This window comes from Elephas maximus, chromosome 8 (genome assembly GCF_024166365.1).
Source record: "Elephas maximus indicus isolate mEleMax1 chromosome 8, mEleMax1 primary haplotype, whole genome shotgun sequence".
In the NCBI taxonomy this organism is placed as follows: Eukaryota; Metazoa; Chordata; class Mammalia; order Proboscidea; family Elephantidae; genus Elephas; species Elephas maximus.
The window spans coordinates 85,707,905-85,732,167 of record NC_064826.1 but is presented as its reverse complement, the minus strand read 5'-3'; the positions used below and the strand labels follow the sequence as shown (position 1 = coordinate 85,732,167).

Genomic DNA, 24,263 nt, shown 5'->3' with positions numbered 1-24,263 from the left:
TTTTTTCCTTTATTTCTATGCTTCAGTTGAAGGAAGAAAACTACTCAGGTTTGAAGTCTTTCCTCCATGTAGTGTGGGTGTGTTACTTTCAATAAATAATGCATTCAGCTGTGGTTCTGTGGAAAAGGGGGAATGGTCTGAGACAACAATCTGATTGCCTGCCATGAATCCCATCGAGTTCTGGGATGAGGTGGTCTCTCATCACTGAGCCTGCATGCTAAGTGCTGAGAACAGTCCTGAAGCTGGAGCTGGAAGGATAGGGACCCGAGTCATTACCTGGGGGCCTGTCACACTTATTCCAGCACCTGGTGCAAAGGGCAGAGCCTGGGACACCTGCATGCCCAGCAAGTGGGAATCAGCTGACTGAATAGATGAAGGATTGATTCACTTGTCTTAAGACAGACCTTGTACCTTTATGGGTGGTGGGGTCGTTAAGTGTTTGGTTGCTAACCAAAAGGTCATCAGTTCAAATCTACTAGCTGCTCCTTGGAAACCCAATGGGGCAGTTCTACTCTGTCCTGTAGGGTCACTATGAGTTGGAATTGACTTGATGGCAACGGGTTTGGGGTTTTTTTGGGAGTGCCCACAAGCAAATGAAAATGTGTACTAAGATCCAAGCCACCCATGTTTCATGCAAATACCAGGCTCAGCATGTTTTTATTTGATAGCCCTTGCTTAAGGGGACAAATTATCAAATAGAAGCTTAAAGAGAACCCAAATTCATGTGCTGATTTATCGTTTTTGCTTAGTAAAGACGTAACTATTAGATTTTTACCAAAAGTTAGATACCTTAGCTGGGCTCTCAAATACAGAAATGTTTAAGGAAATGTGTCTTTTTATCATTTTTAAAATACTTTTTATTATGAAACATTTCACATATGTACAAAATAATGATAAAAATATAAAGAATCCCCACATATCTACCATCCATCTTCAATAGCTAGGGCAAGTCACATTTCATCCATGCCTTCACCCACCTGTCCCACCCCCAATGGATTATTGTGGAGTAAATACCCAGCATTATATTGTTTTGTCTATAAATATTTCAGTATTTATAAAAGATAGTTTTTTTTTTTTTTTGGTACTGTAGATGAAGGTTTACAGAACAAACTAGCTTCTCATTAGACAGTTAGTACACATATTGTTTTGTGGCATCGTTTACCAACCCCACGACATGTCGACACTCTCCCTTTTTGACCTGGTATTCCCTATTAACAGCTTTCCTGTCCCCACCTGCCTTCTCATTCTTGGCCCTTTAGTCTCTTTTTGTTTTATGGGACTGTCTGATCTTTGGCTGAAGGGTGAACCTCGGGAGTGACTTTATTACTGAGTGGAAAGAGTATCTGGGGGCCATACTCTCGGGGTTTCTCCAGTCTCTGTCAGGCCAGTAAGTCTGGTCTTTTTTTGTGTGTGTATGAGTTAGAATTTTATTCTACATTTTTCTGTAGTTCTGTCCAGGACCCTCTTTTGTGATCCCTGTCAGAGCAGTTGGTGGTGGTAGCCGGATACCATCTAGTTGTGCTGGACTCAGTCTGGTGGAGGCTGTAGTACTTGTGGTCTGTCAGTCCTCCAGACTAACCTTTCCCTTGTGTTTTTGGTTTTCTTCATTCTCCCTTGCTCCAGACGGGGTGAGACCAGTGGAGTATCCTAGATGGACGCTCAGAAGCTTTTAAGACCCCAGATGCTACTCACCAAAGTAGAATGTAGAACGTTTTCTTTATAAACTATGTTATGCCAGTTGGGCTAGATGTTCCTCAAAGCCATGGTCCCCACAGACCTCAGCCCAGTAATTCGGTCCCTCAGGGAGTTTGGAAGTATCTGTGGAGCTTCCATGCCCTTGCATTAGACCAGTTGTGCTGGCTTCCGCAGTATTTTATACTGTTAGAAGATAGGGTTTTTTTTTTTTTTTTTTAAAAAAAAGACTAGTTTTGCCTTTACTGGGGCCCTGGTGGCGCAGCAGTTAAGAGCTCAGCTGCTAACCAAAAGGTTGGCAGTTCAAATCTACCAGTGGCTCCTTGGAAACCCTGTTGGGCATTTCTACTGTGTCCTGTAGGGTTACTATAAGTCGGAATTGATGAGACAGCAATGGATTTGATTTGGGTTTTGTTTGGTTTTTTTTTCTTTTGGCCTTTACTGAATTTTACATAAATAGATTCATATAGAGCGTTTTCTTTTGTGTCTGACTTTTTCACTCAACGTACTGTTTGTGAGATTCATTCATACGATTACAGAAATCAATAGTTCATTTCTACTCCTGTGTATCATTCTATTATTTTGTTTTTTAATCATTCTATTTATTAATGAAAAAAATTGAGACTTTTTTTTAAAAACGTAATCACCGTTTATACACCTAAATATACTAACAAGAATTCCTTATTGTCATCAGTGTTCAGATTTTCCCAGTCTTTCATACGAGTAGCATTTTGTTTGTTTAGGGTTGGCTTATTGAAATCTGGAGCCCTGGTGGCGTAGCAGTTAAGCATTCGACTGTTAACTGGTAGTTCAGTCGGAAGTTCGAATCCACCAGCTGCTCCTTGGAAACCCTATGGGGCAGTTCTACTCTGTCCTGTATGGTCTCTATGGGTTGGAATTGACTAGACGGCAAAGGGTTTGGTTTTTTTTGTTGTTGTTCAAATCAGGATAAGGTAATATTTCTGTTGTTTGAAAGATTGATTCCTGCCTGTTCAGAGTACACACTACTGAGCTTTATGTTACGAACAACCATGTATTTGTGTTTGTAGGATGTGGCTGGGTATTTTGTTCAAACAGAGCATAACTTACATAGAAAACAGGTTTTACAAGGGTAAGGGAGTGGGCGTGTCTCCCTACTCTACCATGAGTTAGGTAAGGCCAAGGGTCTGAGATGTACCAATAAGTGACTCTGTGCCTTGTTTGTCCTTTTCTCCTGTGTTACAGAATTCTGTCTCCTCCGAGGGAAGCACGGTGGCTTTGAGCACGAGAAGACAAATGACTCCATCTACCTGGACCACACGGTCTTTAGAATGTTTGCCTTTGCGGACATGCCAGATATTGGGCATGGAGTGTCTTCCCCGGGCGGGCCCTTAAGTGCTTTAAAACAAGGTATTGCCAATAGTGGAGGCATGGTGGGTGAGTGGCTAACTGAGCATAGACTCCAAGAGTTGGTGTGACCTTTAGCGTCAACATCTCCCCATTTTATTAAGGACTCTCAGTGGCCCCATGGAAAACATTTGAAAACAGAGAGGATGGTGCCTCCAACAACTGTGGTCACCTCGTCAGGATTTACCTTGATTGGGATCCTAGGGGACCTCAGCTGTGGACACCATATTTTGAGGAAAGGGTGGGAGCGGGGGGAAATAACAAACCTGTTACCACTGAGTTGATTTCAACTCCTGGTAACCTCATGTGTTATGGAGTAGAACTGTTCCATGGGACTCTGTTGACTGTAATCTTTATGGAAACAGATTGCCAGGGCTTTCTTCTGAGGCACCGCTGGGTGGGTTTGAACCACCAACCTTTAGGTTAGTAGCCAAGTGCAAACCATTTGTGCTGCCCAGGGACCTCTACCCTGAATGGGGCAGGGGTGGGAGATTGAGGAGTAAAGGAGCCAGGGGCCTGGCATTTTTGTTTCGTTTTAACCACAGAAGCTTTGTTGACTACTAAGAATAGCTAGTCAGCAGCAAGGATAGAGAACCCCAGTTTTGCATCTGCTTCGTTATATTCTAAGCTTCAGTGCCAAGATAAACAACACTTTGTCAGTGTTGCACACTGCTCTCACAGAGGCTCTTCATCCGTACGGCGTGAAGACATGGTGCCACGGTGTCCACAGAGGAGGAGGAGCAGTTACCCAGACACGCCTGCCGTAGTCCTTTGCTCCCCACGGCACCTTGTGTTTTAAAAAGCTCTTTTGTTGGGTTTGGGGTTTTTTTGGTAGTTGGGGGAGTGCAGGGGGGCAGTAAAAGTAGAGGAGTTGGGGAGCTGGGCAAGGAAAAGGAGAAAACATAATTAGGTATGAGCTCAGGAGAAAGAACTTGGGAAAGCTCAGAATGCGCTCTGGCTTGCACAAGGGTTAGAGGAGTTGACTGTCAGGCTTCAGTGGGGCCCAAACCAGAAAATGTTTTTGTCAAAAAGGTCAATGTTAGAAGACATGGCAGTGAAGGTTTTCCCATCCTAGGAGTCCCTGGGCAGTGTAAACAGTTAATGTGCTTGGCTGCTAACCAAAAGGTTGGGGGTTTGAGTCCATCCGGAGATGCCTCAGAAGAAAGGCCTGGGGATCTACTTCTGAAAGGTCACAGTTATTGAAAACTGTGTGGAGCACAGCCCTATTCTGACACACATGGGGTTGCCCTGAGTTGGAGCAGACTTGATGGCAACTGGTCTTTCCCCATCTCATGCAGAATATCCTTGCCAAATATACTGAATCAGAATCCACAGTTTAACAAGATCGCCAGGTGATTCTTATGTGTAACTTCCTGGGCACTTGTTAGCAATGCAAATCGTCAGCAGTGGTTCGAACTGGAAATAACCTGTCTGAAGCCCTGATAATTAGGTGTGATTTTTCAGGTGCTACGTGGTCAGTGTGGTGAGTTAGATCCCAGCAGCAGTGGCTTCACAGCCTTGACCTGCACTACAGGGAAGTGGAGACAGCCCATGAGCTGCTGCTTTCTATAATCTTCCTACAAGGTCACCCTCTAAGTTGTCCATTTTAGTCAGCCTGTGAGTGGAGTGGGGAGGGGACTGGCCTGGCTTTTGTGTCCTTGGATTATAGGCCAACCAGGACAGTGCAGGGTAAGCTGGGGCTGGCAGAGACTTAGTAGTACCATCAAGTCAGCTCTGATTCATGGTCACCCCAGCTCATGGCATCACCATGTGTGTCAGAGTAGAACTGTGCTCCACTGAGTTTTCAATGGCTGATTTTTCTGATGTAGGTTGCCAAGCCTTTCTTCTGAGGCACCTCTGAGTAGACTCAAACTCCCAGTTAGCAGCCAAGCCCATTAACCATTTGCACTACCCATGGACTCCAGCAGAGACCTTGTTGTTGTTAGTTGTTGTCAAGTTGATTGTGACTCATGGCAACCCCATGTGTGCAGAGTAGAACTGTTCCATAGGGTTTTCAAGGCTGTGACCTTTTAGAAGCAGATTGCCAGGCCTGTCTTCCAAGGCGCCTCTGGGTGAGGTCTTAACTGCCAACCTTTTGGATAATTGTGGAGTGCTTAACCATTTGTGACACCCAGTTTGTGTTTATTGGGAGCGTTTCTGCATATGTTGGCTACTCCTGTACCCATCCCTCTCTATAGGGCTTTCTACAACTGTTTGCTGGAGTTTGTCATCCACTGAGGTGGTACATTTAGCTATTATTATGTCCCTGCATATGAAAGCATTGTCTTATCAAGTTTTTTTTTTAACCCACTTAATTTTATTACAAATTTTTTACTATCTTAAAAATAATTTTTAAAAGATTATAAGGGAAGAGGCCCTCAAGCGGCCTGTAGACAATGGAAGCAACAGCAGAATGGACCTCAGTGCTCGTCCCGAGGAGGGGTGGAGAAGGAAAGGATGGGATAGCTGTGTTTGCCATGAGACCAGAGAGCCAGCCCCTTTGAAAAATGTGCATTGAATATTGGAGGATAAAAAGTCTGCCATGCATTAGAAGAATGGATGTGAAAAATAATGTATTTTGGAATCTGTACAGCTCTGAAGCAACATAAAAGTACTGACTTATATTTACGAATTGAGCCTTGATGATTTACTTCTACAGAAATCGTGCTAAAAAGTGGTCTAGATGACTTTTCCAGAAGAGAATTGAGTAGACTTAATTAACATCTAGTGAGTCATCAGAGAATACACCAAAACCTGAAATACAAAGGTGGACTTCTCTTTCTCTCTCCCTCTGTCCCTCCCTTCCTTTCTTCTGATAACAGTTTGGTTGGTTATTGAGAAACAGAGTCCCACTCTGACTTTGCAGGTGGAAATATCTATGAAAGAGCTGATGACAATGAGCTATAAAAAGCAAAGATGCTGTTCTTTGCTATAAGTCATGCACACCCGTTCTAAGACTGAGTATGTTCTGTTGCTTTCACAGAGGCTCTGCTCTTGGAGAAGAATTTCCACCCCTTTGTGGAGCTGCCAGAGCAACAGCAGACAGCTCTGAACAACATCCTGCAGAGAGTCCTCCTTGATGATGAATTACTTATGGCCCTGGAAAGAGTGGTAAGGCCAGAGACCTCTCAAGGCAGTGTCTCCACCCTGGGTTTTCTAGAAACGTGGATGGGCCAGACCTCTTGGGACAAGACTCTGAAATTCTGTTAAAAATGTCCCCACATCCTTTGAACCCTAAACTTTGTCTTCTTTCTCTCTTACTTCCAGGCCCTTGGTTTTCTACCCACAGAAAGGTAGCTGACATCAGAAATAGAGGGGTACATTAGTTTCCTAGGGCAGCTGTAAGACATTACCACCAACTTGGTGACTTAAGACAATAGACATTCAATCTTTCAGAGTTCTGGAAGCCAGAATTCCAAAATCAAGGTGTTGACAGGACCACGCTCCCTCCAAAGGCTCTAGAGGAGGATTCTTCCTTGTCCCTTCTAGCATCTGGTGGCTCCTTACATTCCTTGGCTTGTGGCAGCATCGCTCCAATCTCTGCTTCCCTCTTCACGTGGCCTTTCTCTCTGTGTCTCTGTATATGTTCTCTTTTTATGACTCTTATAAGGACTCCTATCATTGGATTTAGGGCCCACTCCAATCCAGGATGATCTCTTCTAGAGATTTTTACCTTAATTACATCTGCAAAAACCCTTATTCCAAGGGAGGTCTCATTCTGAGGCTCCACGTTGGGCATGTATTTCAGGGGGCCACTATTTAACCCAGTACAAAGGGGCTATGTGGCAGAGTCCAAAAAGTCACCCTATTTTATTTAAACAGAGAAGTGGGCCTTTGTATTTTTCTGTTTCACAGCAGAAGGCTTTCCCGGGAAGGCTGAGCTCCTGTGAGTTGTGATGAGGGACACGCCAGCTGCCAACCTCTGTGCACTCACATTTTGTGTTCCTCTTCACTTAAGGGGGCTGAGGCTCTAGGAATCTGACTTACTCTGGTTTTGTTTTTTGTCTTGTTTCTCTGTTACGCGGAGAGTTTGAGCTCTGATGTAATGCTTTATGGTTTTCAGGAAAACATGCATATTATTTTTCCCTCTTGAAATTAGATTGTGCCATAAAGAGCTGAGTCACCAGTGCTGAACCAGCGGTGGTTGAAATGGTCTAGCAGCTCAGGGTACCTGTGCATTCTGGTGGATGTGGAGTCTGCGGAAGGGCCTGCTAGCCCCAGGGAAACACACATTTCAAAAAACTCATCGACTTTTACTTCTGAAAATAGCCCCTTCTGAGAGGAAAATGTCAGGCCAGCACCTTGTGGAAAGAGCATCAGCCACCCTGTCAGTTGTGGAGAACAGGCTGGCTGGGTGGTGGGGGAACAGGTGGCTTCATACAGAAGGATCTGTACCCGGAGGTACAGAAGGCGTGGGACCAGAAGGTGGTGCCCAGGCCACTAGGGCTGCCACAGGGGGCCCCACTCGATGGATGTGGCTGCCCAGGGCCTAGCAGGGAGCATGGCTGGGGGCTGGGGTGCTAACTTGAAAGCTTAAGCACCACTGTCTTAGTTTCTTAGTGCTGTTATAACAGAAATACCACAAGTGGCTGGCTTTAAAGAACTGAAATTTGTTTTCTCAGAGTTCCAGAGGCTAGAAGTCAGAATTCAGGGCACCAGCTCTAGATGAAGGTTCTTTCTCTGTCAGCTCTGGGGGAAGACCCTTGCCTCAGCTTCTGTAACCCAGGCATTCCCTGGCTCCTTGGAGATCTCCACGTGGCATCCATCTTTCCTCTATTTGTGCTTGCCTGTCTATGCTGCTTTTTATAAATGTAGGACACACCCTACACTCTTAGAGCCTCATTAACATAACAAAGTCCTATTCCCAAATGGGATGACATCCACAGGTATAGGGGTTAGGATTCCAACACATAAATTTTGTGGGGACACAATTCAGTCCATAACAACCATGATGACTCTTTATATTCCCCTCTCCCCATGAGTCAGAATCGACCCCAATGCAACTAACAACTACAACCCCACCTTGTGCATGTGATCACTTGTACCTGGTCCCCGGTACAATTCTACAGCCCGACCCTGGCCTGGAAGTTTCTATCTAATAGTCCCTGCACACCTCCTCCCCTGCTGGGCAAGCTCAGTTTGCTGTCTCTGTATGAGGACATTTAACCCCAAAGATTAGTAATTTTGAAAGCTCAGGGTCTTCTTCCTTTGTTGTTGGGTGACCCTCTGTCAATTCCAACTCATAGCGATCCCACGTGACATAGGGTTTTGTAGGCTGTAATCTTAACAAGGAAGCCGTGGTGGTGCAGTGGTTAAGTGCTACAGCTGCTAACCAAAAATGTTGGCAGTTCGAACCTACCAGGTGCTCCTTGGAAACCCTATGGGGCAGCTCTACTCTGTCCTGTAGGGTCGCTGTGAGTCGGAATCGACTGGATGGCAGTGGTTTTTTTTTTTTTTTTTAATTAATCTTAAGAAGAGCAGATTGACAGGTCTCTTTTCCCTCGGAGCTGCTGGGTGGGTTCGAACCACCAACCTTTAGGTTAGCTGCCAAGGTTTCTTTTTGTTTCCTTTGGGAGGTGGTGAAGAGACTGGGGTGTGTGTTGCATCCCACCTTACTCCAGGCTCACCACCCTGCCTCCTCTCCCCTCTGCCCTCCAGTGTGATGACGTGGCCAGCGGCCTCTCGCCCCCGCTGGCAGTGGTGGGGGAGCTGAAGCCCCCACAGCAGGAAGACCTCACAGCCTTCCTGCAGCTGGTGGGGTGCAGCCTGCCGCAGGGCGGGCGCCCAGGACAGGAGGACACCCTCAGCAACCAGGAGCTCTTTTCAACAGCCTACTTCTTGGTCAGTGCTCTAGCAGGTATGCAAAAAAAAAAAAAAAAGGCTGTTGCTTTGAAATCGCTTTGCTTACTGTACATGCTTCTGGGGATGCAGAAATTATAATAATTGTGGGCAATTTGATACACATCATTCCCTCCCTTTCAGCAATACAAGTGGAAAGCTGAGGATGTTTACATGCTTACCATGCAAAATCATAGACTTTAGCACCAAGGAGGCCTTTCTGCCCTCCTCGAGCCTTCTCCACCACCTCCAAAAGTACTTCTCCCCGCTTCCTGGAGGGGCTCTCGTGGGCACAACCCCTTGCCAACACAGGAAATAACCTTCTAAAAATACAGCCTGTGATTCACACGTGCCACCAGGTGAGCGGTGTGGCAGCAACATTCGTTTGGTGACTGATCTTCTCCAGCCTTTCAGCCCTCTGGTCCTCTTGTGCTGCAAACTTACCTTCCCTCCCTGAGTGCAGTGTGGTCACTGTCGGGGGCAGGGAGGGCCCTGAGAGTCTCTGGAGGCTGAGCTGAGCTGTGGCTGGGCCCAGCAAGGCTCCACAACTTCCCCACCAGTCACGAAATGGCCCCCCAAGGGCAGTGGCATCCTGTTACTGTGAGTGGTGAAATCAAGAGTAACAACACTTCCCTCCCCACCACCTCGCTACCATTCCCCTCCAGAGCTCACCACACCAGGGGCCTGTGGTGTGAGAAGTGGTCACCTTGTATGAGGAAGCTGAGCTTTCACTTCCTTCTCAGGAAAGTAAGATGTGGCAAACCAGCCTCCTAGTCCCCACAGCATTCCTTCAAGGTGATGCGAGTCAGGGCCCTGGGTTCCTGATGCATCAGGGTTCCTCCCCAGCACCTCAACTCAGGAACGAAGGCCTAGGAACCTTCCGTCTTTAAAGGATTAAACAGAGAGAATGCCTCTCTCAGCTTTATAACCTGATGGATGTGTGCTCTATGTCTTGTGCCAAGTCATGGACAAAAGTTTTGACTGGTCGACTGGGACAGGATGTAAAACAGAGCCCTAGAGACCTGTTCCAATGTTAACATCAGTTTATCAGTCAGACTCTGGGTTCAGGCATCTGTCAGGGGCTAATCCACACGCCAGATTCTCCATCTCGTGAGAAGCCTTTTCTTCACATAACCTATGACTTACTGAAACATTTTTATCAATAGGCTTGATCAATGATATCAGATACTTCGAATCCACCACAGCCGTCTTCCGCCTGAGCCAGGCAGGAAGGACATGGCCTCAGATTCTCTGTAACCTTGTACTCAGGCAGCCTCTCGGAGTTGATACATAACATTAAGCATATTTGCTGTTTCTGAGCTGTAAACTCAAGGATTGTGTCATCTTTAAATGTAGCTGAAAATCTCACAGCCAATTTCTAAGCCAAAGATGCCCTTTCGCAGCTGGCTGAACTGCGGTCTCATGTATATGTAGGTCGCAGCAGAGGTCAGCTTCGGTGTAAAGCTCTTTCATTAGTGCCCTCAGTAATCCTCGACAGCGCAGTTCTACTCTGTCCCATAGGGTCACTATGAGTCGGAACCGACTCGATGGCAGGGGGTTTGGTTTTTGGTTTTCTCAGTAATACTCAGCCCTTGTGAGCTGACCTTTAGCTGCTACGACAGCGTGGTCTTCTCCCCTTAGAATCTGGGGAAAGTGCTGGAGCAGATGATTGGCTCTTCTCAGGTCCTCTTTCCAGCTTTCTAAGTAATCTAAGTTAACTTTTCGGTTTTGTAGTGCTTTTCCCTGTTTAAAGTACTCCAGTCCCAGCATCTGACCTTTCTCCTGGAAAGCCTGCCACACCACTCTGTGACCTTAAGCAAGTCCCGAACTCTCTGACCTCATTTGTAAAATAGAAACAGTACGTGCAGGAGCAGCCAGAATCATTCCTTTCAGTTCAGACGCCATTGCAGGAGCCTCTACTGTTTTAGGCCCTGCTGGGCCCAGAGGTAGGAGATGACATCCAGTTCTTGCCCTCAGGAAAATCAGGGTTGGGTAGTAGCATTAGACGGTAAGCACTGTGAGGCAGAGGCTGTTCGTTGATCCCATATCCAGAACACCTAGCACCACACCCAGAATAAAAACCAAACCAAACCAGTTGCTGTGGAGTTGATTCCAACTCATGGCGACCCCATGTATGTCAGAGTAGAACTGCGATCCATAGGGTTTTCAATGGCTGGTTTTGCAGAAGTAGACTGCCAGGCCTTTCTTCTGAGGTGCCTCTGGGTGGATACAAACTGCCAGTCTTCTGGTTAACGACTGAGCACTTAGCCACTTCTGCCACCCAGGGACTACATTCTCAAAATAGTGAGTGGCTAAATGAGTAACATGGAACTAACATGTTACAAGAACAAGGGATCATGATGATTCCATGGAGCTTGGGAGCCCCCCTGAAAGTGAGGGGGCTGAAGCACAGGTTAGGTGAGATGCCTATGCCAGTGGCTCAGCCAGGACTTCACGCCCCCGGTGACTTTCTCCACCAGGCCACGTATACTTTCCATCTTCATATTACTGGTTTTGGATAAGAGCCTGAGAATTAGTTGAAAACTGTGGGTCTTCTCTGTAGGAGAATACACATGCAACACCTGAATGCAATTTTAGGGGTTTCTCTGGTGAAGTCATCCCCCCCCGGGGGCTGCCCCATCCTCCTGGCAGACTTCACCTCCCTTGGGAACAAGCCACCATTCGTTCACTGAACTCTGCTGGGTCACAGCCCTAGCAGCAGAGTGCTGCACTTTATAAATAGGGCTGCTAATGAAGGAAGGAGGCTTGGTGAGTTCATAAGCAGCCCCTGGGCCAAATGACTCAGCAGTTGACTCGTTTTCTTTTTTGCCTTTTGAGGCTCAAAAGGTGGCTTGCTGATGTTCCGAGGGGATTGGGGTCCTTTTAGGAACTGCAGCTGTTTTACCCTGGGAGGCATCTAGAACCTGTGTTGAATAACACTGACCTGCATTTTCCTTCCCTGGGGCTGGGCAGGGCCCTCAGGCGCAGCCCCCGCCTCACACAGCTCTGTGCCGCAGCCATCTGCCATCGATACCCTTGGGTACTTCCCACTAAGCTTGAGGTGGGCTGGGGCGCTGTGGACAGCCCGGGCTCAGGAAGTCTGTTGTGCCACCCCTTAGTCAGGCCACACCGTGTTTTCCTCTTCAAATGACTCGTGACATGGGTAGAACTCTTTATAGCTTACACAATGCACTGACATTAAAAAAAAAAAACAAAAACCTGTGGTAAGTCAAATAAGGAAACCGAGGCCAAGCGAGGCCTACACAAGGTCACGTCTCTAATTAGTGGTGGGATTTAAACATAGATCCTTAATCCCAAACCCCAGGCTTTTTCTGTTTTCCCACACGGATTCCCTTGCCCCTGAGTCTGCGCAGTTCTTGACTGGCACATGGAACGTCAAGCAGCATCCTCTGGTGAAGCATAGCTGGTTACACGACTCTGACATCTGTTTTCAAAAAGGCCTTTGCTGCCTGTTTAGCACCATTCATTCATTTATTCAGCATTTCTTGAGCACCTATTTTGCCAGGCTGGGGCAAAATAATGCATAAATTAGGTATAATCCAGGGGCCGGCTCTGTTCCCATGGACTGTTTTTTTGGAAAGTGACTATGGCTTTTGTCTCCTGCAGAAATGCCAGATAACGCAGCAGCTCTGCTGAGCACCTGCTGTAAGCTCCAGATTATTCCCACGCTGTGCCACTTGGTAAGGAACTTCCAGGTGGGGGTGGGTAGGGATGGGGAAATGAAGAGGTAGATGCTTACTAGTTGATAAAACACCACTAGGCTTTCTCATGCTCAGCAGCCCTTCATGACCACTAGGAATTCTCATCCGGAACAGCCTTCATGATAGACCCGCAGCTGTCGACTCACAGCAACCCTATAGGACAGACTAAAGCTGCCCCATAGGGTTCCCAAGGCTGTAATCTTTACAGAGGCAGACTGCTACATCTTTGTCCCAAGGAGCCACTGGTGGGTTCGAACAGCCAACCTTTTAGTTAGCAGCCGAGTGTTTAACCACTGAGCCACCAGGGCTCCTCCCCCTTCAAGGTAGATTTAAAAAAAAAAAAATTGCCCTCAATTTGATACCAACTCGTGGTGACCCCGTGTGTTACAGAATAGAACGGTGCTCCATAGGGTTTTCTTGGATGTGATCTTTATGGGAGCAGGTTATCACCAGAACACCTTGATGGTTCATTTTATTAATCACCCTGTTTGTAATTTAAAAAGGAAAAGTTAATCTTGACCATCTGGGGCTAAACTCATCACTATCTAACACCTGCTGTTGTGATGACATTTCCCGAGGACACCAAGCTAATAATATTCTTTGTAGAGAACGAGAAGGGCTGACTAGGTGTCCCTGAGACAAAGCTGTCCTCTTGACTAAGCTCCCTGTGAATCTGACGCACAGCACAATCAAACCAGTCTTGGCACAGAACTCCACAGAGTTGCTGGGTGGGTTTGAACTGCCAACCTTTAGGTTAGCAGCCAATCACAAACCGCTTGTGCCACCCAGGCTTCTTTGAGATAAGTTAAACAGGTATTAATATTAATCTTACTTGTATACATACGTGTCTGGAGACTGAGGCCCAGAGAGAATTTGTTTGGAGAGCCTGCTAGCATGGCCAGGACACCAGCCCTGTCTTTATATTCCAAATCTCTTGCTTGTCCCATAGTTTGGAGGGAATCTTGGCCAAGGCTGGTCTTGATGCAAAATTGCAGGAAGGGGCTTGGCACCCTATTACCTGCAATGGCAGTTCTGTGCTGAGACCAGTTTGATTTTGCTGTGTGTCGAGTTTACAAGGAGCAATTCAAGAGGACGGCTTTGTCTCAGGGAGACCTAGTCAGCCCTTCTCATTTTCTACGAAGAATATCATTAGTTTGGTGCACTCGGGTTTGTCATCACAAGAGCAGGTGTTAGTAGTGATAAGTTTAGCCCCAGAGGTTCAAGGTTAAGTTTTCCTTTTTAAATTACAAATAGGGTCATTAATAAAAGGAACCATCAAGCAGCTGCCCTGAGATCACTCTAAGGTAGCTTCTGCAGGTGTTGCTCAGCCTGGGGCAGAGGAGCAGAGCACTCCTCGCCTAATTACTTTAAGGTCCAGTGACAAGGGCCCAGGCCAGCATGTTATGTGGGTCCAAGGACCACAGCTCAGCTCTGCTCAGATCTGGGAAACAGGAGTTGTGGTAGACTATCTAGATACCAACCAGTTGCTGTCTGCTGTTGAGCTGACTGACTCATGGCGACCCCATATGTTTCAGAATAGAACTGTGCTACATAGGGTTTTAAATGGCTGATTTTGGGGGGAGTAAATTGCCAGACCTTTCTTCTGAGGTGCCTGAGTGGACATGAACCTCCAACCTTTTGGTTAGCTACTGCACGTGTTAACCATTTGTACCACCCAGGGACTCCAGACTTCTTAGACCCCCCACAGCCCACCCCCCCAAAAAAAACCTGTTGCTGTGGAGTGGATTCTGACTCATAGCGACCCTATAGAACAGAGTAGCACTGCCCCATGTGTTTCCAGGGAGCAGCTGGTAAATTGGAACTGCCGACCTTTTGGTTAGCACCCAAGCTCTTAACCACTGCGTCACCAGGGCTCCTAGATGGGACCTGGACATTTGTTATGCAGCTCCACTGAGCACACTGAGTGCTATGGTTGGTGGGGCTGGTGCCTTCTTGCATAACAGGGACAGTGGAAGACTGTGGCCTGGCATTATTCCAGGGAGCAGTTTATACATCACTCACAACCGAAACCAGATTGTGCCTCCCCAGGGGCGTGCTGCTTTCTTGTACATTGACCGCAACAACTTGAAAATGTGCCGATGCGTGTGCCCTGCTGCCAGCCGAGGACAGAGGGTGGTGGCTAGCTTGGCTGTGGAAACAACATGCATCATTAGCCTAAGTGTATGCACTGATGAGCAAGACTATAGCTCTGCTTCCATAGCCTGCTCCCTCTTGCAGCAGCTGAGAGCTCAGCATTTACCAAGTATTTACAGTCGTCAGCTGTACCAGGAAGTAGAGAAAAGTGAAAATGCTGCCTAGACCACATTGGCTGACCACTCACACTCACTTAGTTGTTACCTTCCTGCCCATTAACTCTATGATTTTATCTTTGTGTTGCCTCCAAATTTTGCCCTAGTTGGGAGTTCTAAGGGGAGCCACTGGAGCACACTCAAAGTTCCTAAGCTGAAGGTATCTCCTTTTGCACAAGACTGTCCACCTGCAAAGGAGTCCTTGTGTGGTGCCAACAATTAAGTGCTCACTATTAACTGCAAGGTTGGCAGTTTGAACCCACCAAAATGTGCCTCAGAAGAAAGGCCTGGTGATCTGCTTCCAAAAGGTCACAGCCTTGAAAACTCTATGCAGCAGTTCTACTCTGCAACACGTGAGTTTTCCATGAGTGGAGTCGATTCAATGGCAACTGGTTTACCCACCCACAGAGGCATTCGTTTGCCTGTTGTGGCTGCTCAGCACAGTCAAAGAACGGAATTTTCTTTAAAGGCCTTCCTGGGTGTCTTTGCATAATCTCCCCTTAGATATCGCACAGGTTTTCTCAAGCTAGGGAGGCTGCTGCCTCCTGAAGGGATTTAGGTGTCATGTATTTCTTAAAGAGATTTACTTAGAACAGGGTGCAAAGTCTACCTCCATCCTTGTCTAAGTAAAACTTTGAGGGAAGTTTTTTGAAGGGCTTTTGGGAAAACAGTGCCACATACAGAAACACCTTTGCCCAGCACTGGTAAAGAGGTGAATTAGAGTCATCAGTGTTGTTGTTAGGTGCCATCAAGTCACTTTCGATTCACAGTGACTCCCTGTGATAGAGTTTTCTAGGCTGTAATCTTTACAGAAGCACCTTGCCAGGCCTTTCTCCCACGGAGCCACTGGGTGGGTTTGAACCACCTGCCTTTCAGTTAGCAGCACAGCACTTACCCAGGGCGCCTTCAGGGCTTCTGAAGCCCCGCTTGGGTGGCCGTAAGTCCTTTTATACCAAAAGTGCCTGTGGGCAGGTGGGCTGTCAGATGTTTAGAGAAGGGAGCTTCATTGCTATTGAGTGCTTCTCAACCAGACTGTGGAGATGCCAACCGCCCAGCTATGCCGGCACAGCTTATCCTAACATCACCAGGATGTGGACCCTGTGCTTATGCAGCAGCCAGATCCACTCTCTAAAGCACAAGGGATGGTTTCCAGTCCAGGCCAAACGGTGATGCTAAGCCTGTGGTTATGCTGTGTGAGTTGTATTTGGCAAATCTACAAGGTGTAGATTCATAAGGGCTGATTTTGATAATAGACACACAAGTGCTTTTATATTCAAACGAGGCTGCCCTTCAGTCACCTGGGCCAGCTGCCTGTTACTTTCAGGAAGGTTGCCACTGCTCAGAACATTTCTGGGATTCTTCTGTTGGAATTCCCTTCGGACCTGCAGTTAAAATTCATGCAGACTTTATAGGCTTATTTCATTTTTTATTTTAAATTTGACTTACTACATTGATAATCTGATTTGTTTCTGAATGGCTGTTTCAAAATCAAATCTGGCAAACTTGTATTTACTGAAAATATTTAAAGAAATGAAACTGCCACAGGGCCTGATTGAGACCCTAAAAGTAAAACTTCAAATATATCTTGAGCAGTAACCTTGCTGGAATTAGAGCCATTTCCAATACTCATTTGATAGCTGAGTGTCTGTGTCTAGGAGGATAAATGGTGAGCAAGACAGATAAGGTCCCCGTCTCATGAGCAGCTGATGTTCTAGTAAGGGGAACTAGACTAAACAGTGACAATCAAGACGATAGTGTCAGTAAGTTTATGAAGACAATATAATGGAGTAATGTAACAGTGGCTGGGATCTGGGGGTTGATGTTGTACGCCATTGAATTGATTTCAACTCCTAGTGACCTTATAGAACAGAGCAGAACTGCCCCATAGGATTTCCTAGGCTGAAATCTTTACGGGAGCAGATCGCCAAGTCTTTTCTCCCGCAGAGTCGCTGGTGGGTTCGAACTACCAACCTTTCCATTAGCAGCTGAGCACTTAACCATTGCAGCACCAGGGCTCCTTAATCTGGGGCTAGGGAGTAGATATATGGAGAGGGGATTGGGAAAGATCTTTCTGATATGGCATTTCAACTGATAAATTAGTGACAAGAGGGAAGGTCTCTATGAAAATCTGGAGGAAGAGTATTCTAGGTGGGAGGAAGAACAAGGGCAAGGGTTGTTGAGATAAGAAGCATGATTAAACTGTGGTTCCTACCTTTGAGAAGTTCGTGCAAATATATAAAAATTCTAATATGTTCATTAAAATTAAAGACAAACAAACCCTACATACCCTTTGGTGACAAAGGGTACACTCTGACCCCTCTAACCTACTTGAGTTAATAGCTCCAGTTAAAAGGTAGAGTTCAGAAAGCAGAGATTCAGACAGAGGACTCCAGGCTAGTGGGAAAAAATCAGGTCTCAGGTCCTGGCCTGGGTCAAGGCCTTGTTACATCTTAAGGATTTTCTTGTTCCGTTTAGGGGATTTAGGAAACAACAATTTATTTTTTCCATAATTACCTAGAACTGCATTACTGTCCAACCATATGAATTTTCTGTAACATTTTTCAAATGAACTTATTTAAATGTGTAATTTCAGCTTCATGCCCTGTCTGATGATGGACTGTGTGATCTTGAAGAGCCAACCTTGGCTCCCCTGAAAGATGCAGAAAGGTTTGGGCTTGTGCAGCGCTTGTTCGCCTTGGCCGACATCAGCCTGGAGAGACTGCAGTCATCCATGAAAGCTGTCATCCTGGAGCACCCGAGTGTTCTCCCACTGATTCTTTGTATCACCCTGAATGGACTGTATGCTTTAGGCAGAGGAGACGCGTAATGTCACAATGAGTCAGCAGTATATATTACTGGCCAGGAGCCCTGGTGGCTCAGTGGCTTACGGCTTGGCTGCTAGCCAAAAGATCGGTGGTTCGAATCCACCAGCTGCCCCCTGGAAAACCTATGGGACAGTTCTTCTCTGTCCTATAGGGTCACTGTCAGTGAGACTCGACAGCAATGGGTTATTATTGGCCAAGGCTGGGTGTTTTTCAGCAGTGGTTAAGATGATATTTTGGGATTTAGGTCAGTTCCATGTTAAAAGTTGATCAAGGAAATGAATTTACAAAACAATTTAATAAGTGGTGCACTACGAATGACCTCACTTTTAATGGCCAGGTGCCTTTAAACAGCGTCTCTTTCATGAGAGGCCCTCTGCAGCTGGTGACCCTGTGTCTAAGTTAAATCCCAGCCCCTGAGGAGCAAACCAGTTGCCATCGAGTCGATGCCAACCCATGGCAGCCTTTATGTGCCTGAGTAGAACCGTGTGCCACAGGGTTTTCAGTGGCTGATTTTTAGGAAGTAGATCACCAGGATTTTCTTCCCAGGCACCTCTGGGTGGACTCAAACCTCCAACCTTTTGGTTACCAGCCAAGTGCGCTAATCATTTGCACCACCCACGGACTCCTAAGAGCACAAAAGCGTACTAACTCAGAGGAGGGTTGAGAATTCTAAGCTAATACACATTCAGACCATTTTTCCTGAACTAAAACATCACTTTCTTGCATTTCCCACTCTGTTATACAAAAACAGGAGATTGACACTTTGATCCAAAAATTCATTTTAACTTGTGAATGCTCTGGGAAGTCCATTTCTCTTCACAGAAGAGCTGTTTCAAATGCACTGTATGCTATATGGCGGTTGAAAAATGAGCTGTAAATGCCACTAGTGTACAGATATTCCTCTGTTAAATAAAATTATACTTAAAAAAAAATCTAATAACAAGGCACTTCTGCTTGGGGTACTAAGTATATGCATTTTATTTTACCATGCTATTCTTTGATGAACATACTGATTATATGTTCAGAACAATATATTGATTTCCCATGCATTCTGGGAATTTTATTTATATAATACTATGTAGAATATCAGAGAAAACTTTGAACTGTGTATGACTGTATGTGTATATTTGCTTTTTATTTTGTTTTGATGGATGGTATTTTGTTTTGCCTGGGCGGTTTCCCTGGTGCCCTAGACTCCATTGGCAGGATCTGCTAACACCCTTCAAGAACCTGAAGCCACTTCTGCTTTCCGTTAGCAAAAAGCAGCTAAGACCAGGAGCTATAATTTGCTTCACTTTTGGAGCAAAGAGGCGGGGGGGACAGGAGTAGCAATTGTTGGATGAGAAGCAGGTTACCCAGCACATGTTCTTTTTTACGTCAACATCATCTGCTTATTCCTTTCTGCCCTTCAGATTTTAATACGTGTTAACAAGGAAGAAGTGAAGCAGCTAACCCTTTCCTCACCTCTATACAAAGGAGACTGTCTGTTAAGGTTGATGGAAAATTTGGAAATGGATAGTGGTGATCGCATAACATGATGCATCTAATTAAGTCACTGAATTGTACATGTAAAAAAATTTGAAATAGCAAATGTTTTGTTTTATATATATATTTACGACAATAAAAAAGGAGACTCAATCTTATGCAAAAGTAGGAAAATAGGATACAAAGTTGTACATTTTAGTGGCAACTATTTAAAAATAAGCATCTTATACACAAAGATGGGAAAGGAATATGTAAAAGTGAGGAGTTGTGCTAGGATGGTGGCACTATCTATAGCTGCCTTTTTATTTGTCTGGTTTTCTGAAATAACAATAAAGTAAAACTGCAAATACAATGTGTAATATGAACCTCCTTGTGTAAAAAACAGGTTGATACGAGTATGGGAAATACCTTTTAAGAGCTCACAAGAGGCCTAACAGTGGCTACTTTGGGGAGAGAGGCTTAGAAACTGAGGCCTTCAGGGGATGTTTTACCTTTTTCTTCCTGTTTGAATTTTGGTTGCATTATCCTCTAAATCAAAAAAACCAAAGGAAAAAAAAAAAAAAACCAAAGACTTCACACAGAAAAATAAGGCAAGTATTTTAAGGTGGAAGAATAAATAATAAAAAACCGAGTTTTTGGGAGACATCAGAAATACACTGCATTAGCAGTTTCTGAAGCCTGAGGCATGGTTCCTGGAAACTAGCCTGGGGGATGTGCTGGTTAAGATTGTGTTCAACTCGGCTGGGCCATGATTCTCAGCGTCTATATGTGATCACTCCCATGATGGGATCGGCTGTGAGTAGCCAGTCAGTTGAAAGGGATTTTCCTTGGGGCTGTGGCCTGCATCCATATATAAGCAGATGTTCTGGCTTTTTGCTCTGTTTGGATCCTGCAGCTGCCTCCTGTTCATCCAACCTCTGGTTCTTGGAACTTGAGCTATCAGCTTATCTGCTCATCTTGGGATTCATAGATCTTCACACCCTCTGAGCGGAGAGCCCTGCTCCCCCACCTGCCGATCTTGGGTTCACCAGCCCCTGCTGCTATGTGAATCAGGAGAAGGCTTTTTTTTTTTTAATAATTTTTATTGTGCTTTAAGTGAAAGTTTACAAATCAAGTCAGTCTCTCACACAAAAACCCATATACCTTGCTACACATTCCCAATTACTCTTCCCCTAATGAGACAGCCTGCTCTCTCCCTCCACTCTCTCTTTTCGTGTCCTTTTCGCCAGCTTCTAACCTCCTCCACCCTCTCATCTCCCCTCCAGGCAGGAGATGCCAACATAGTCCCAAGTGTCCACCTGATCCAAGAAGTTCACCCCTCAACAGCATCCCTCTCCAACACATTGTCCAGTCCAATCCACGTCTGACGAGTTGGCTTCGGGAATGGTTCCTGTCCTGGGGCAACAGAAGGTCTGGGGGCCATGACCACTGGGGTCCCTCCAGTCTCAGTCAGACCATTAAGTCTGGTCTTATGAGAATTTGGGATCTGCATCCCACTGCTCCCCTGCTCCCTCAGGGGTTCTCTGTTGTGTTCCCTGTCAGGGCAGTCATGGGTTGTAGCCGGGCACCATCTAGTTCTTCTGATCTCAGGATGATGTAGTCGCTCGTTCATGTGGCCCTTTCTCTTGGGCTCGTAATCACCTTGTGTCCTTGGTGTTCTTCATTCTCCTTTGATCCAGGTGGGTTAAGACCAATTGATGCATCTTAGATGGCTGCTTGCTAGCATTTAAGATCCCAGATGCCACTCATCAAAGTGGGATGCAGAATGTTTTCTTAATAGATTATGCCAATTGACTTAGATGTCCCCTGAAACCATGGTCTCCAGACCCCTGCCCCTGCTACGCTGGCCTTCGAAGCATTCAGTTTATTCAGGAAACTGCTTTTGGTTTAGTCCAATTGTGCTGACCTCCCCTGTACTGTGTGCTGTCTTTCCCTTCACCTAAAGTAATTCTTAAAAAAAAAAAAAATTTTTTTTTAGCTACTATCTAATTAGTGAATACCCCTTTCCCACCCTCCCTCCCTCCCCCCTCTCGTAACCACAAAAGAATGTTTTCTTCTCAGTTTAAACTATTAGAAACCTCTATCTTAATCCACAAACTTGGGACGTTTCAGCCTCTTCAATCGTTTGAGCCATTTCTTTGATATAAATCTCTCTATATATTTATATACTTTACTGCTTCTCTAGTGAACCCAGCCTAAGAGGGGAAAATACTGAAAAGGGCTCTGCACTCACCCCAAAGCTGCCGCGTCTCTCTCCTGGCCCATCTGGTGGGACGCACCTACTCCTCCCACTGCAGCCTCTGGGCAGAGCTGAGAGAAGAGCTGCTTGAGCTCATTGGCTTCCCACCAGGGTTTCTCTCTTTGTTGGGCAGCTGAAGAGGTCACAGTATCCCATGCCATCTAAGCATATAAGCCTTTTTTTCTTTTCTTGATTCCATATTCTAATCTTCCCCACTTCTGAAATTCTTTCCTTGCTGCTTCCTTGAGCTTGTCCTCTTTTGACAGCCCTTGGGCTGGGAGAGAGGAAACAATGGTTAGGGTTCCCTTGTTGAAGGACAGAGCCAGGTGAAAAACATACTTATTTTTCTGGGAAGAACTGTAAGACATTACAGGCTCTTACACAGACTTCAGCATTTAAAACAATTATCAAAGTTGGTTCAATATCCTCTGTATTTGATTATCTCTAAACACGAGTTCTACTTATAAATGAAACACTACATTTTTCCAATATTAAATATTTATTTTTTTATATATACAAAAATATTTTACCAGGATATATGTAATCTCACAGACTCAATATTTCAATAATTTTTTGGACAACATGGAAGGATGTGAAAAGAAAGGATTTATATGGGGACAGTTTCTTAAAAAGTCAATACTTAATTGCACTGCAGGAAGATTTTATTTATACAAGGACAGCAGTAATGATTCATTTACACAGGAACCAGTAATACAATAACTTAGAAAGTAGTAGCAATTAACTTTAAAGTTTTAATTTTTTTCATTAGAAACTTATTGTAGCAGCTTGTTCAGGTTTGGTTTTTAGATTGCTAACAAGTACTTTGCCCTCCATTAAGGAAAAAAAAAGGTTTTCTTCTACAGTTACTTCAAAGACTAGAGGATAAAAGAGCATGCATTTGTGTTCAGTGTCAAGATATACCAAAAAAAAAAAAAAAAAAAAGGAGCAGGAAGAGGGGGGAACCAAGTAAGAAATCCTAAAGAGAAGTTTTCACATCAAATACCACAGGCTCTCACAGAGCTCAATAGAACATGTAGAAAATGATCCTTGTATTTTCCATGGTACCACTTCTTTATAAATCAATGTTACTGAAGAATCATGGGTAAGTCAGCAGTTCTTTTTAAGAGAGGACACACACCCACAAGAATTTATCTTGTATTGTGAGTACAGCTGTAGATGAGCCTCAAATCTGGTTCTACATGAAAAAACTAAGGCATTCCTCATTTGGACTATGTTTGCCAGAACAAGCTTTCTAGCTTCAAAGCAATGCCATCTATACTACTGCCCACCTCTCCTATTAAAGAGTAAGACAAAAACCATACATTTTAACTGGTAAAGGCTTCTGATTTAATGTTGGTAATTTACAACTGATGAATTTTTTTTAATGCTATACTCCTTTTTCCCTCTTGAAGTTCATAAGGCTTCTTCCAAGCTCCCAGGACACCTTGACTGATTTAAGGAAAGCCAAATTTAAGGTGGAGTCTGGGTGGTGCAAAAGGTTAAGCATTCAACCACTATCCGAAAGTTTGGCAGTTCGAACCCACCCAGAGGTGCCTTGGAAGAGAGGCCTGGCAATCTGCTCCTGAAAGGCCACAGCCTTGAAGACCCTATGGGGTCACCAAGAGCCTGAATAGATTCAACAGCAATTAACAACAACAAATTTCAGGTAAGGCTTGCCATCTATGGTATTACCTGTTATGGATTGAATTGTTTCCTCCCAAAATATGTGTTGTTTAAATCCTAACCCCTATGGTTATAATTCCATTTGGGAATGAGTTTTTTATTATGTTAATTATGTTATTATGTTAGTGTAGGGTGTGTCAAGAGTCAATCTCTTTTGAGATACAAAAGAAGCAGATCAAGCAAGAAAACTGGCAGATATGGGGGAAGATAGATGCTATACCACATAAAGATCACCAGAGAGCCAAGGAACCGAAGCTGAAGAAACAAGGGCCTTCCCCCAGAGCCAACAGAGAGACAGCATTCCCCCAGCTGGCGCCCTGAATTTGGACTTCTAGCCTCCTAAACTCTGAGACAGCTCATTTTGGCACAACACAAAATGAGAAGAAACAGCTGCAAACATCCATTAATAATTGGAATGTGGAATGTACGAAGTATGAATCAGGGAAAACTGGAGGTTGTCAAAAATGGAACTCTTGAAGATTGATACCCTAGGCATTAGTGAGCTGAAACGGACTGGTCTTGGCCATTTTGAATCTGATGATCATATGGCCTACTATACGAGGAGTGACAAGTTGAAGAGAAACGGCATCACATTCACTGTCAAAAGAACACTTCAAGACCTATCTTGAAATATAATGACATCAATGATAGCATAACATCCATACTCCTACAAAGACCAGTTAATACAACTGTTACTTAAATTTACACACCAAAACTAATGCCAAAGAGGAAGAAAATGGATTTCTGCCAACTTTTGTAGTCTGAAATTGATCAAACATGCAATCAAGATGCATTGGTAATTACCTGTGATTGGAATGTGAAAGCTGGAAACAAAGAAGGATCATGGTTGGAAAATATGGTCTTGGTGACAGAAACAGTGTGGGAGATCACATGATAGAATTTTGAAAGACCAATGACCAATTCATTGGATATACATTTTTTTAACAACATAAATGGCGACTATACATGTGACCCTTACCAGATGGAATACGCAGGAATCAAATCAACTACATCTGTGGAAAGACATGGTGGAGGAGCTCAATATCAGCAGTCAGAAGAAGGCCAGGGGCCGACTGTGGAAGGA

General features: G+C 44.9%; 1 protein-coding gene across 6 annotated transcripts in view; it reads left to right on the top strand.

Annotated features, from left to right (window-relative positions):
• GSDME (gasdermin E) overlaps window positions 1-19,595 on the top strand; it is a 78,108-nt gene extending 58,513 nt beyond the window's left edge. For all 6 annotated transcript variants that reach the window (XM_049893408.1, XM_049893412.1, XM_049893410.1 and 3 more), the window contains 5 exons: window positions 2,917-3,081; window positions 6,062-6,189; window positions 8,737-8,935; window positions 12,544-12,617; window positions 17,541-19,595. In XM_049893408.1, the coding sequence (XP_049749365.1) occupies window positions 2,917-3,081; window positions 6,062-6,189; window positions 8,737-8,935; window positions 12,544-12,617; window positions 17,541-17,774 (800 nt within the window). In that variant the 3' untranslated portion in view covers window positions 17,775-19,595. The remainder of the gene's footprint in view (window positions 1-2,916; window positions 3,082-6,061; window positions 6,190-8,736; window positions 8,936-12,543; window positions 12,618-17,540) is intronic.
• Window positions 19,596-24,263: the final 4,668 nt, after the last annotated feature.